Source organism: Rhodamnia argentea, chromosome 10 (assembly GCF_020921035.1).
Source record: "Rhodamnia argentea isolate NSW1041297 chromosome 10, ASM2092103v1, whole genome shotgun sequence".
Classification (NCBI taxonomy): domain Eukaryota; kingdom Viridiplantae; phylum Streptophyta; class Magnoliopsida; order Myrtales; family Myrtaceae; genus Rhodamnia; species Rhodamnia argentea.
Genome location: NC_063159.1, coordinates 14,539,499 through 14,552,823, shown reverse-complemented (window position 1 = coordinate 14,552,823; position 13,325 = coordinate 14,539,499). Strand labels below are relative to the sequence as shown.

The following is a 13,325-nucleotide window of genomic DNA, read 5'->3' as shown; positions in this document are numbered from 1 at the left end:
ATAACCGTGATCCCCCATCGCTTAAACACATGGTTGTAAAACGCCTTAAAGATATGTAGTTTACTCTACTCAATAGCTTAAATTTTTCGAATCGGACATTTTAGGGCGCGCATGATAACACTTCTAGAAATCAACCGATCGAAGTGATTCCTTCTCCTCAAAAGTAGAAGTTGATTTTCATTTCACTTAGATTGACTTTGATTAGAAAATTTTGTTTGATAATGATTGAAAATTTCTACTTTGAAACATTATTAAGAAAATCTTCCATATCGGCGCGTGGTCGGCGACGGCGCGCGGCGGTGGGGTCGGCGGCAATGGCGGGGTGGCGGCCGGCCATGGCGCTGGGCGAAGGTGGGGGGCTAGCCGACCGGGTGTAGTCCAAGAAATATGGGCAGAAGTGAAAATTTTTTACTTCTCAAAATTGACCAAAAATCCTATCAAAAGTGAAAAATCCTATCATAAGTCAATTTTTTTACCAAACGGATTCCTACTTCGATCAGGTTTTTATCAAACGTATTTCTCCCATGGGCCCGAGAAATGAAATTTCTGTCATCAAGCCCTTAGTAATCGTCACAACATGCCGCGTAGGCCTAACAAGATGCCCCTGATTAAAAAGAAAATGCAATGAGTTCGTATAATGAGATATATCTAAAGGTTACAAGTCAGGCAAAATGAGAAGCACCAGTAAATTCTCATGTTTGAAATTTCCAATTCAATATTGTTTTGGAAATTTGGGTACCTCCTTGAAGACAACGATTGCATATTCCTAGAAAGTCTCACATGTTTTTCAAGTACATTTTTTTTTTTTTTGGGGTCGGATTTTAAGTATGTCCTTGACAACAACTTTACAATCCTAGAGCCCAAGAATTTAGGAGGACTTTTGTGTTATAGCTAGCGTCATCACCAAGAGAGGAGGTGAATAGGTGATTTCAAAATATTTTAGAAATCAATGCAGAAATTCAAATGAATAAGCTCAAAGTTTTGTTTAGAAGATGATTGCTAAATAAGATCCGAGGTGTCCTCATATGCAATAATGTGCACAATACTATTATCACAAAATAATAGAGAGTTTAAAGGATAGAGAATTTTCACAAAGAGTTTATAGTTAGTTCGGCTTTGTTTAAGCCTACATCCATTTCTTTACATTTGCCGGCTAATCAGCTGAATCCCACTAGTAAATAGCTCAAAGGTTACAACTCAGTGATAGCTCTTGAGTCGAAAGACTTTTCGCCTAACACTCACTCACTCGAATATTTTTCCTCTAAGTATTACAATGCTTGGATCAAAGGTATATAAAGAATGTGGAGCTCTCTTAATCTTGAAATTTAGAATTCGGTTCTCTTCGTGCGCCCTTTTTCACTTCGACCTTGAGATGTTCTTTTATACTCCTCCACCTTCAACTACTTGTTGCAAGGTGTCCAAGGATCACTCTCCAAACTTCCCCGTTTGGATGAAACTATATGTGACGTCCCAAGGCGTTATCACTTTGCTTAATGAGCTCTATTTTAATATGATATTACACATAATAGAGGGCACATGCGGAAACTTGATCAACTAAAACAATCAAATGGCCATACAAAATCATACAAGTGCATGAAAACAAAGGAAGACATGAGTCATACGACGCCTAAAAGGGGTATGGCCTTTTATAGAATTTGCTAACCTATTCCACACACTAAAACACAAAATATTAATTTTTATATAATAGAAAACTATTTAATTACATCTTTCTTTACTCAAATGACTACCTAAATACACTAGAAGGATTCAAAAGGGGGTAAAGTCTACTCCCGAATACTACCACCAACGACGTGCTTGATCACTATCACCATCATCTAAAGTCACTTGAACTTGGGTATCCGAAAAAGATGGAACAACTACGAAGTGAGCTATAAGCCTAGCAAGTACAACGTTTGGCCTAACGACTAAACTATCCGAATCGCCATTCATTCAAACGAAAACCAGACAATCAGCAAAAGTACACAACGGTGAGCACAACAATGCACACATGTAAAGGCTACGATTAGTCAGAATTCCATCGGAATCAACTATCGAAGAGCATCGAAGGTCATGATTCCCTTATAGGGCTCACGGCCAAACAGCCCTTATACATACTTCCATGTCCAATTTACTCCATTCCTGCTATAATTTCGATAATTTGTCCTCAAATTCATACTACCCATGGCTAAGAGGTCGAGATTTAACCAATAGCTTCAATAGGCAAGCCACAAGCAACATGGACCATTCCTTATAACCCACGGCCAACACTCATGTATGGTTCTACTCCAAAATTCCACTAGTTCGATGACATTCAAGATGATTAGTCCATGAGTCCTATCTACCCATGACCCGAGGAAGTTAACTCGAGCAACAGATCGTTCCCGCAAATGTGATTTCCCTTCCATGCAAGCAGAACTCCCACATAGCACACCCATTTTTAAGACAATGCATATCATTAAAACAAACAACCATCGGACAAGCTATTGGTTAGGATAGAGGTAGTACTTGCCTTAGGATCGCGTACGAAGAAAACGGAGCTTGAATCACCACAAGAAAGAGCTCGGGGTTGTTCCTTCCTCTTTGGCCGCAGCGACAAGGAGAGAGATGGAGCGGGTGGACGAGGTTGAGCACAGAACCTAGAGGAGCCTGAAGATCATCGTCGCTAAGGAAAGAGGGAGCTCTGGCGAGAGAGAGAGCGTCGGGCGTCGACTGCTAGGCGAAGAGACCGAGAAGCAGAGAGGGTTCGAGAGGGGGGGGAGTCTGTTCACGAAGGAAAGGGAAAAATGAAGAGTGGAGAGAGAGAGAGAGCATGGGGCCTTATATAGAGGGGTGAGGCAGTAGCTTGGGGCTGTCCATGGTTTCGCGATCAAATCATGAACCAACTTTGCTCCGGATTGATTATGTACAAACTACACGCCCACACCATATCAATTTGCCAAATAAATTACCACGCCTACTTGTCTCATAACCTTAATAAATCTACCATGCCAATAATAAATCTCCCAATCATAATAACTAATAAATCACGTCCGATATTGACTAATCCGTTCGTTAATCTAATTGGGCAAAATTCAGATCTTCACACCGTATGAAAGAGATCTCGTAGCCGTTGAGGTTGACAAAAGAAAGAATTTTCTATTAGATCAAATCGTCCATACAATCGTGATGGGTTTCCATAGGTAGAGTTCTTCATTAGGTTAATCATCCTCGTCTCCTTTCATCCACACCCTTGATTGATTTTTAGGTTTGAGAATCTTCAAGAACAATTTCACTTGATTTGCTAGCCATTGTGATGATGTAATATTCCAATAAATCATCTCATCGATATCTCTTGATACTCTAGTCGTGCACATTAAAAACTCTCTTAGACCTTGAGTTCTATTCCAATGTCTGAGCTTCCCGCTCAACATCTAAGCTCCATACATCGTCCTTTATCCACATTCAATTGGATGTACTTACACCTTTGGACAATTCAAAAAGGTATTCATTGCATTAACTCGAATAAAATAACATGAATTGTTTTGCCAATCTTCAAAATCAATTAGCGATTTTTTTCAACACTTTGAACATGCTTGTGTCCGTTTTTGTGTAAGTTTCCCACATGTTTACGTACTTGACAACAACCGCATGTTCCTACCCAAACAAAACTAAGTTCTCTACCGTAGCAATATTAAATCTACTTCATTCGGCATATCTCAAAAAATTTATAATATTATCTGTAATTGATTAACTTTCATATTATGTTTACCTTATTACCTTAAATAATTCTCTAATAAAGTCTATAATTAGGCCTATGTAAGTTTCGTTGACGCCTAAATTTTGACTAAACTATTTTTGCAAAAAAATTATAAAAATCACTCACATATTTATTTTTAGCGTACATGCATTGGCATAAACTTAATATTTAGCATGCGTCTAGACTAGGCACGGATGAAAAATACACCGAGAAGATTTGAAACATCGTAAATATTAAAATTAGCGCATTGCAAATACTTGGAACTTTAGGGGTATTCAAAAAAGTCGATGAAGAGAAGAAAGAAAGATATAAGAAGGTGATAAGGGAAGATGAAAATGGAAGGTGAAAAAAAGCTTACAAGGAAGCTTCGGAAAATGGAAGTGAGAAGGAAGAAAAATGGAAGTGAAAAAATAGGTATTTCATTGCATTAACTAAAAAGATATAAGAAGGAACGTTTTGGAATTGTTTTGTCAAAAAGAGAGTTCTTCAGAAAAATCGAAATTAGAGTGATTTACGATTCAACACTTTAAACATGCTTGTGTCCGATTCTTGTGTAATAGAAGGTTTTCCTCCCACATGTTGATCTACAAAAGTAACCTTTGGTTTGAACATTTGTTTTTTACTTTAGACATGCCACGTGTTCCAAATTTTAGCATTATTACATGTTTTTTTTTTTTTTAAAAAATTTTTTGTGGGTTGTTTTTTTTCTTTCTAAATCACCCAAGGCAAATCATGACTAAGTTCAATGTTCTACACCCTATAAAAAGAAAAAAACAAAAAAATTTCATCTTTGAATTTCAAGTAAAATTCATCAAAATTGCCAAATCATATTTTTCTTTCAGGGATTATGCATATTTTATTTAGATTTCTAATCAACCTACCAAAATGATTAGTGGCGACTTCAAATTCAGAAATTCATGTTAATTATTTGAACCTTAATTGTTTGGTTGGGAGGGGGGTTGGGTTACCTTAAATAGTTCTCTAATAAAGTCTATAATTAGGTTTATGTATAGTTTATCAATAAATATCGAAATATATAAGAATTTCTCAATTCCTCTTTTCCGCTTTATCATTCTCAACTTGATATTAAAGCCTCCTTTCTAAAATAAACCTAGTGCACCCCATGCACTTTGTAACAAAATAAATCCACTTTGCCGCTCCATGGTGCTCACCCGAGTGCCTCATTCTTGTCTAAGAAGCACCATGATAGTTGTGTTAAGACGTTGACGAGGCGTCGCCAAGTCAAGCTTTTTTCACAGAGATGGTTTTTTTTTTAATGCTAGCTGCACATATTCCACATTGCTGAGTAACTATTTTACTATGCCAGCTATATTGGTCGCTTGATGCTATGACGCCAGCCGTATAGGCTGCATCGTTTATTTCCTGTTTTGCAAGCCAACCATATCGGCTTCTTGCTGTTTCCCCTCCGATTCTTGACCTTTCGCACGTCATTTCAAGAAGCCAATACCACTATCGCCGCCCTCAGACTAGCTAGATCTGAAAGTTTCGCCATAAACAGCCACCGAACGCCATCTAACCATCCAGCTGTTTATACAGCTTAGTTTGAATACAAGTACAAACAACTCACATGACAGATTAGATGACGTCCGGTGACTCTTCTTTTTCGAGTTTTCAACTTCTACAACTCTTCGAATACCTAGTTTTGGAGTAATGATCATCCCAACTATTTCTACTATATCAAGTCAATTATATGTGGACAATCAATATATATGTATCCATGTTACATCTTACTGAAGATACAAGTTCTCATATGATTTATATATACATTGATTCCTTTTTGCGTTGAATCACTCGCAAACTGACTTTATATAGGACTCTCTCTCTCTCTCTCTCTCTCTCTCTCTCTCTCTCTCTGGTTAACTAAGATAAGTCTTCAACGCTAGAAACAGAATACAAAAAGGGAGACAACTTATCTAGAGATATGAGTGATGAAACTCCACCCTCGTCCATTGACCCCCGGACGGCCGCCCCCAACTCAGCCGCCGTCTTCCTTGTCTCCTCCCATGCCTCTCCCCACCTCCTCTGTCATTCGAGAATCTTAATCCTATGTTTTATTTGACTTTGCAATCGATCATCGGATCAATTTTTAACACCGTGAACAACACAGCCAGACAAATTACATACAATAGCTATTCTAACAACCAAGGTTAACATTCAGCATGGAAGTCACCAATAGAGTCGCAATTGAAGAATGCCCGATCACAAAGCATCTCCAATTGCATGACATCCTCTTGGACCTCGGAACACCAAGCAAACAACCAAGATGATTCTGGTTGACCGACCTCGACCCGAGCATTGCAGGCTTTGAGCTCAAAAGGGCGAGGTTTGGCGGGTGAGGGTAGAGGTGCACGTGAGCCGCAAGGAGTAAGGGCGAGCATGGTTTTAGGTTGTTCAATCCGTTTGTATATCTATGCACGTTCAAGGACTGCAGTGACTTATACACAGCAGGCACACGTGGAGGAACCGCCTAAAATCACAGAGTCTTTCAACCTTCGACAGAAGAAAGACGAAATGTTGTCAACCATTTATTTCAGTTTTCAACTATACCTCCAGCTTTCCCACTAAAATCCCAGTCGGGAAGAGAATAGCCTTCAATACATTCAGGTATAGCCAATAGCCAAAAATCTTAATTCCGATAAAAGCTGACAATGTTTCTCCAGTCCCCATGAGTTAGGGTGGCAAGTGAAAAAAACAGCAAAGCGCCATTACCCTGTGCAGACTCCTATACCCCTTAGGAGCCATGATATTGTGCTCGTGTTCCACCACGAAAATGCCGAAATTTCTGCCATTGAGGATCCAATCCAAGAGAACAATTCATTTTTGTGCAGCAGCACAATGTTTAAAAGAGCGTGTTCTTCCTTTTCCACTGTTCTTTCGGATTCCCTATTATGAAAAAAAAGTCTGCATAGTATGATCATCACTATAAATTCTACATATTTCTATGTATCCACATATATTGGACAGTGGATGCATGAGTCCTCTTGAGAAAAGGGGGGACTTGTACAATGAGCTGGAAAATCACAAGTACCTTACGCCAAACTCTTACTACAGATTCTTGAGCAGCTTTAGCAGGTTGGTTGTTCATCCCAACGTTGGAACAAAAACGCCTCTTAAAAATCAGATCAATCGCAGTGTCATAAAGTATTAACCATGGGCAGTAAATCCTCCGCATTGGAAAATCAGAGGAGCTAGCAAAATGGTCTAGAAAGAAAAGTCAACGGCCTCGTCACCTGCATGTAGGATTAACCATGTGGCTGCTATCCATTACGGGAGAGGAAAATGAGATTTAACTCGATCAACTTTTCTTTATACATCAGATTTGCTCATCGATCCAACACTTAGGAACCAAGAATGGCAGGCGGAAACGCCTGTTCAAAAGAGAAGTGCTTCTGGAATATTCGTCAGGCCATCCGCATGTCGATATAAAAAAATCGCAAGGTCCGGTTGTGCTTAAGGAACCAACTATGGGAAGCGGAAACGCCTTTTACCGAGAAAAATGCTTCCGGAATATTTGTCAATCTATCCACATGTCGATACAAAACAGTTGCAAAATCTTACAGGACGATATTTCAATGTTTCCCGCCATAACTACCGGTAGCATACCATGCCATTATTCATTTAAGTTCCAAATTCGCTGTTTCCTCTACAAAAGAGGGCATGTTTGTGACCAAGGAAAAGTCTATTTGCTTTGTGAAAAGCAAAGTACCATTCTTTCATAAATGTATATCGCGTAAAACTACAGGAAGTAAAGGCAAAAGAGTCCGCGAGAAGCACCCGAGCACACACAGCTACAAGGACTCTTTCACATAGGTCGGCACAAAATGATCGAGCTCTTCAATTATCTTAGCTGGATGTGTGCATACGCAATCTATTGCTGATAGGTTTTAGAATGATGCAATCAAGAATCTATATCGAGGGAGGAAGATTCCATTAGCATTAGTAAGTGGATGAAAGCCATGACTTATGCTTTCGACATAGTAAACATATTAATGTAGACATGATACAGAATGAAGGCTTATGCCAGTAATAAATTTTCAGAATTAGTGGTATGGCTTTGGAGGGGTTGTCTTAATATGTCGTTAGCAAGGGGTAAGCTACTCCGCTGGAACAGCATCTATCCCGATGAATTTTTAGCTTGTTCTTTGGCCCTCTTCTTTAGCATTGGTTTACTCAAAAGTGTTGGGGTGTGGTTCATACTCCCCATCGATAGGAATCCACTATTGAACGTAACCCTAATTTAAGGTGAACCATGATAAAATCTTGTATCTTGATTTCTCTTTCTCGCTTTTACATTTTACTTCGTTGTGATTGTGCACAGAATTCTAGTAGAAAGAAACTGTCCTAGCAGATAACTGAATACTTGGAAAAGTTTTCGTCCACGCTTCAAGCAGGTAAATCTACCAGGAATATCGACAACTCATTTTCCCGCGCTTCGCAATCATCTCCAAAACCAGAGCCGTTCTCTCACACGAGGAACAGCTAGTACTGGTGCTCCCGCGCGCCCGAGAAGATAAGAGTTTTCACCTGTCGGACATAGTCGCGATGGTCTTGAAAGCGAGGATGAGGCCACGATCTAGATTCGAGCCTCGGTTCTGCCACCTACCCAGCGACGACGAGAGGAACTCCCGGGAGGTCCCGTTTGGCTTCGCAATCACAGTGGACCAGCCCGCCGTCGGTGAGGAGCGGGTTTGTGGGCCTGCCGACATGGACGGGGCCATCGTCGCCCGATTTGTTGGTGAAGGTCCTCCACTCGGAGGTTTCGTCGATGGAATGCGACTCGAGCACGAGGCCGCACTCCCAGCACACCGTGTTGCCGGCCAAGTGGTCGAAGACCACCTCCGTCTGCCTCTTGCGGTCGCTGCAGAACACATCGGACATCATTCGGAGCTCTGAAAAGACAAATATCAATTCAGGCTCGCCGTGAAGTGTCCAAAGGTTTCCGTGGAGTTTACGTTATGATGATCGTCTCAGACACGAATCGTTCATGAAAAGTGCAAATTCTACTGTCCTGTTACTGTTATATTCGAGTAGAATGGGATATAAATGGAGCTGGATAGAATTCTCCACATATTTCTCTCTCTTGTTTGATAAATAATTAAGCATGACATTAAATACGAATAAATACTTATAGGAATCGATTGCGTTATCGTGTGTGGATACAACGAGTTCAAAGGAAAAAACGAATTCGTATTGAAAAGAAAACTCATATTGATCCCACGATCATTGCCCACCAAGGCGAGCGACGAGGTTTGTCTTGTAGCCCGGTCCAATGATCACCTCGCAGCGACCCTCCACATAGAGAGAGAGAGAGAGAGAGAGAGAGAGAGAGTAGCAATGATGATAATCAAACCATTGGGAGGCATTAATCCAAACAACGAGCAGGATAAAGATAACTCGCATCATATCATCTGTAGATGTATCGCATACTAAACACAAATCAAATAGATCAAGTTGACTACACTTAAAAGAAAATTTGTATCGACCAAAACAAAAATTGTAAGAACAACCCACTAGAGTATTGGATGGTATACAATGTCGTGCAATTCATGTCAAGCTACATTATAAGCAACTACAGTATTGTATGGTATATTGGACGGTATAGGGTCGATTTCAATCGATGGAATTGGAAACCAACCCTGTCCACTTCTGACCCGAGCCGGACCGGTTTCGAAAATAGAGTGTTTTTATCTTAAATGTCTTATCTTTTTTTCTCAAAAGTCCTTAAATATGTTGAAAGTTACTTTAGTAGGGTGAAATTAATAATCACCGAGAAATTACTAGTAACACAAGATATTAATCCCACAAATAATATACACCTTTTTCCCTTGTTGAAAAAAAAAGTTAAATAACATACTCTGGGGCCGATTCAATTCGATTCTGAAACTAAAAACAGATTCAGTCCGGTTCCCGAATTAGGCCGGGACCAATGCTGTTCGACAAGAACACAAGATGGAGGAAATTACTTTTACTCGGGCTTCACATGGCATCCCTGAAAGCTACCACCAATCAAGAGCCCAACAAAGTAGTGCCTTGTAATAGTCGTAAAGGGAAAGCTCGGGCTAGCATGGTAGGACAAAATGAACCATTTCATACCAGACTTTGGGCTTTAGCTTTGGTCTAAATGTGCCTCCAGTTTGAATATTAAAATCTAAACAAAGTAATAATGGCCTGCGAAGGTAGCTTTATAGTGAAAGATTTCTTTGCAATTGCACTGCCAGAATCGTTTACTTTTGGGATACCAGACCATATAGAGTTCCTAGAGAAGTCGCATGCCAATTTCAGGTCTTTATTAGGCTGAGGAATGACGATTTTCGTGGTTTGGTTCGATATGGCGCAACGTGATGCTGAGACGATGACAGATTGTTCCGATTTCGGAGCCAAACCAAACTAGGTGGAGTAAGGGAAGTCAACGCTCGAAGCAAGCAAACTTGAAATCCGTATTGAAGATATCACCGTCTACTCTAGAATCTTCAATAGCGTGACTCTTCGTAATTTTATGGTTGTCGATAGACTTTTCGGTTTTCAAGGGACGTCTATCCGACGCGGGTGTTTAGTGTCATTATTGTTTTGTAATTTTTTAAGAGTCATTATTTGTCGTGTGTCCCGAGAGTCTTTTAGTATTCCGATATGTAATTATTGTTATGTATCTAGACGAGTCTTTTCATGTACCTAGGGTATGTCAGGAGTCATGTTTCTAAGCCTATATAAAGGCAAGTCTTGTAATCGTCTTCTGTAAGGTGAAAGTAAGGTGAATACAGAAAACTATAGAGTCCATCCATCTCCTCCCTTGGAAACTTCTCTTGTGTGAAGAGAATCTTTCACCTTCTATAGTCTTCGATCATCTTGAGGATCGAGACGTCCTTCGCGACTCTAAGGTTCAACAATCCAATTGCGAATCCCTTTAAATAAGCTCAAGTCCTTAAATCAATCACAATAAAATCTTAAATTCTCGATTAATCATAAGGCAAAATTTGAAATCCGATTTTTATACTTAAATCTTCTTGTGACATGTTCTAAAAGTTATTTTACAGAGAGTTGGGACCAAAAAAGGACGTTCTTCACTCTCCTATACGCGTCACTTCAAATTGGATCTCTTGGCGAAAATCTGCAGAGCCGTGATTGTTGCAGAGCCGTACAGCGATACCGAAAGCGAAAGCTCTATGCACGTGATCCAAACAAGATGACATTACCCCACTCGATAAGCACGTTGGGCTTGGGAGTTGCGAATGAACGAACTTGCTTCCCTCGATTCGTAGGACGAGTGTTGTCCGAGGATTAATTTCCCGCTCTCGAGCCCATGAAATTCTGAAATTTTGTGAACAATTTCCATTCATAAATAATTTTTCCTATTTCTATTCCTCAGAAGAATTTGAAAAATACGTTTAGTAACCGTATAGAATTTATCAAAATTCCTATTCCCATTTTTTTTCATTTAATTATAAAAATGTTAGTACAAATTTAACAATTCGTGTGTGAATAAAACTAGACTTTAATAAAAACTTAACTGATCAAAATATCTCCACGAAATTAGCTTTCTAACCAGCCAGAAGTCTTATGGACACTTCTTCGTAACAAGGCTCCTTTAACGGGCCCTTTTGGTGTTGCGTAGAATATGAATGAAGGTTAATTTTTCTGACCCAAAAAAGAAACAAAACCGATCAAGATATTCTAAGATAGTCTCCTAAAATCCAACATAGTAATTAGTGAGGGTGTCGCAAAATATCAGACCCTGACCTACCCGACCCAAAATTTACACTATTTTTCCATTCCAGTCTGGTCGGGCAAGGTAATGAATGAATAATTTCGGGTAATTTGACTCTTCGGGTCGGTTTTCTTTTTCTTTTTCTTTTTCACCTGCATTCCTAAGAATTCTGAAAAGGCACCATTATTAATTAATCAAAAGATGTGACTATGTATGTAATCGTTCTATCAGTTCCTACATGTAAATATCTATTTATGTACATCTGAACAAGATGTAAACCAGACTCTGATATACGCACCTGTGATCTAGCAACGACCCACTTTCTTAGCTATTTGCTCGACCAGCAACTTTTTTTAAGCTTAAAGAAGATTTTGAGTTTGTCCCTTTGCAATGGCCCTCAGATCATTCACCTTCAAACTCTCCAAACTAACTTCAGCAGCACGCCACCATATCCCCAGCTCATTGTGTAAATCATCTTATTTCTCAGGTTTGATCATCACTGGTTCGGCCTTATGGCTGCAACACTACAAACAGTTATGGAACTGTATCCAACCTCTGAAATTACAGCTTTGGGATGAGGCTCCTCCCGTTGTTTCTTGTCAGAATCGGAATGAATAGATGAATCATCTACCGCGTCTGTGCTGGAACTTTCATCAACTGTTAGCAGAGAAAGTTCATGCTTCTCCGAAAAGCAGTCATCATTAGTCACTAGATTTTCTAGTTAGAACCTGCTCGTAGCTCCATCAGGAACACACAACAGAGAATATGACATATTCACATCTGTTGAAAGAAGCTAAAAGGAAACTACAAACTACACAAGTAGAAATAATTGTTTTAAGATATTTCCTCATGCTTTGCCCAAAAGAGATGCCGCGTCAATGCGTAGTTTGTAAGATGTAAATAAATATGTGCAGAAGCAAGAGAGTACTTCTTGAAGACATTCCCTCAGTCGTAACAATACAACAGATGTAGCCCGATCAAATATTTATACTCCTTGTTTGTGACATAAAGTGGTCAAAAGAGGGGGATGCTCGCAGGATTTTTTATGTTACTCGTCAGCCACTAAAACACGAATAGGTGAATAGGGTCAAAAAGTGGATGCCAACAAGTGATATAGTCAACCCAACACAGTTAACATCCTAATAAAGGGAACAGACATACTTCTGATTAGTGCAAAAGGAAGATTCATACATATTATTGCTATTGCTACACAGAAACGTGGATATCTCCTAACTTAATCCACCAAGGAAAAACAAAAAAGCACTGTTAATTACCCGATTTTGAGGACAGTTCAATCTTGCAGATCTCCAAGCAAGGAAGAATCAATAAACAAAACCAATGATAAACCTAAGTATTCGTGACATCGGAACTGGAAGCAATTCACAACTCACAAAATGAATGCAGCACATTAATTTCTTAATGGAAGCAGTTACCCATTGTATCTTTGGCACATCAATCTTATTGCCAATGAACATGAGAATTCAGTCAACCATTCCTTTCTCCTCGGTCTCTTTGGATCTAGTTAGGAACATCAAATACTGGTGCCACCGCAAGTACAGGTTTGGTTGCCATTAGAAGTACAACGATAACGATATAAGAGCCAAACCTGGTTCTTTTCATGGCAGTAGTTCCTGAGTAGAGCCTTCACCATGTCATGCATTCTCTCAGTAGGTTCGTCATTCACAAGCATCTTGATCTCTACACCTCAACCACTTCAGAGATATGCAAAAGTAATCAATCTTTTCTTTCATTGCATTCAGAGATATGTGAAAGTAATCAATCTTTTCTTTCAATGCATTGCAGCATATGTTAGGCCATTCTTCATATTCAATACACTGCAGGCACACCAGATGCTTTTCTAGTTCA

The 13,325-nt window shown here is 39.5% G+C and overlaps 2 protein-coding genes and 1 long non-coding RNA gene across 3 annotated transcripts in view; 1 reads left to right on the top strand and 2 right to left on the bottom strand.

Moving 5' to 3' along the window:
• The window catches only part of LOC115730007, a 37,310-nt gene extending 24,146 nt beyond the window's left edge, over positions 1 to 13,164 (bottom strand). The window contains exon 1 of the mRNA XM_030660650.2: positions 13,066 to 13,164. Within this exon, the coding sequence (XP_030516510.2) occupies positions 13,066 to 13,149 (84 nt within the window). The 5' untranslated portion in view covers positions 13,150 to 13,164. The remainder of the gene's footprint in view (positions 1 to 13,065) is intronic.
• The window catches only part of LOC115729026 (zeatin O-glucosyltransferase-like), a 34,771-nt gene continuing 26,924 nt past the window's right edge, over positions 5,479 to 13,325 (bottom strand). The window contains exon 3 of the mRNA XM_048286063.1: positions 5,479 to 5,631. The gene's annotated coding sequence lies outside the window, so the exon portion shown is untranslated. The remainder of the gene's footprint in view (positions 5,632 to 13,325) is intronic.
• LOC125316761 lies at positions 12,263 to 13,049 on the top strand. The gene is made up of 2 exons (XR_007199845.1): positions 12,263 to 12,341; positions 12,383 to 13,049. It is a non-coding gene; the product is annotated as an uncharacterized LOC125316761 (long non-coding RNA).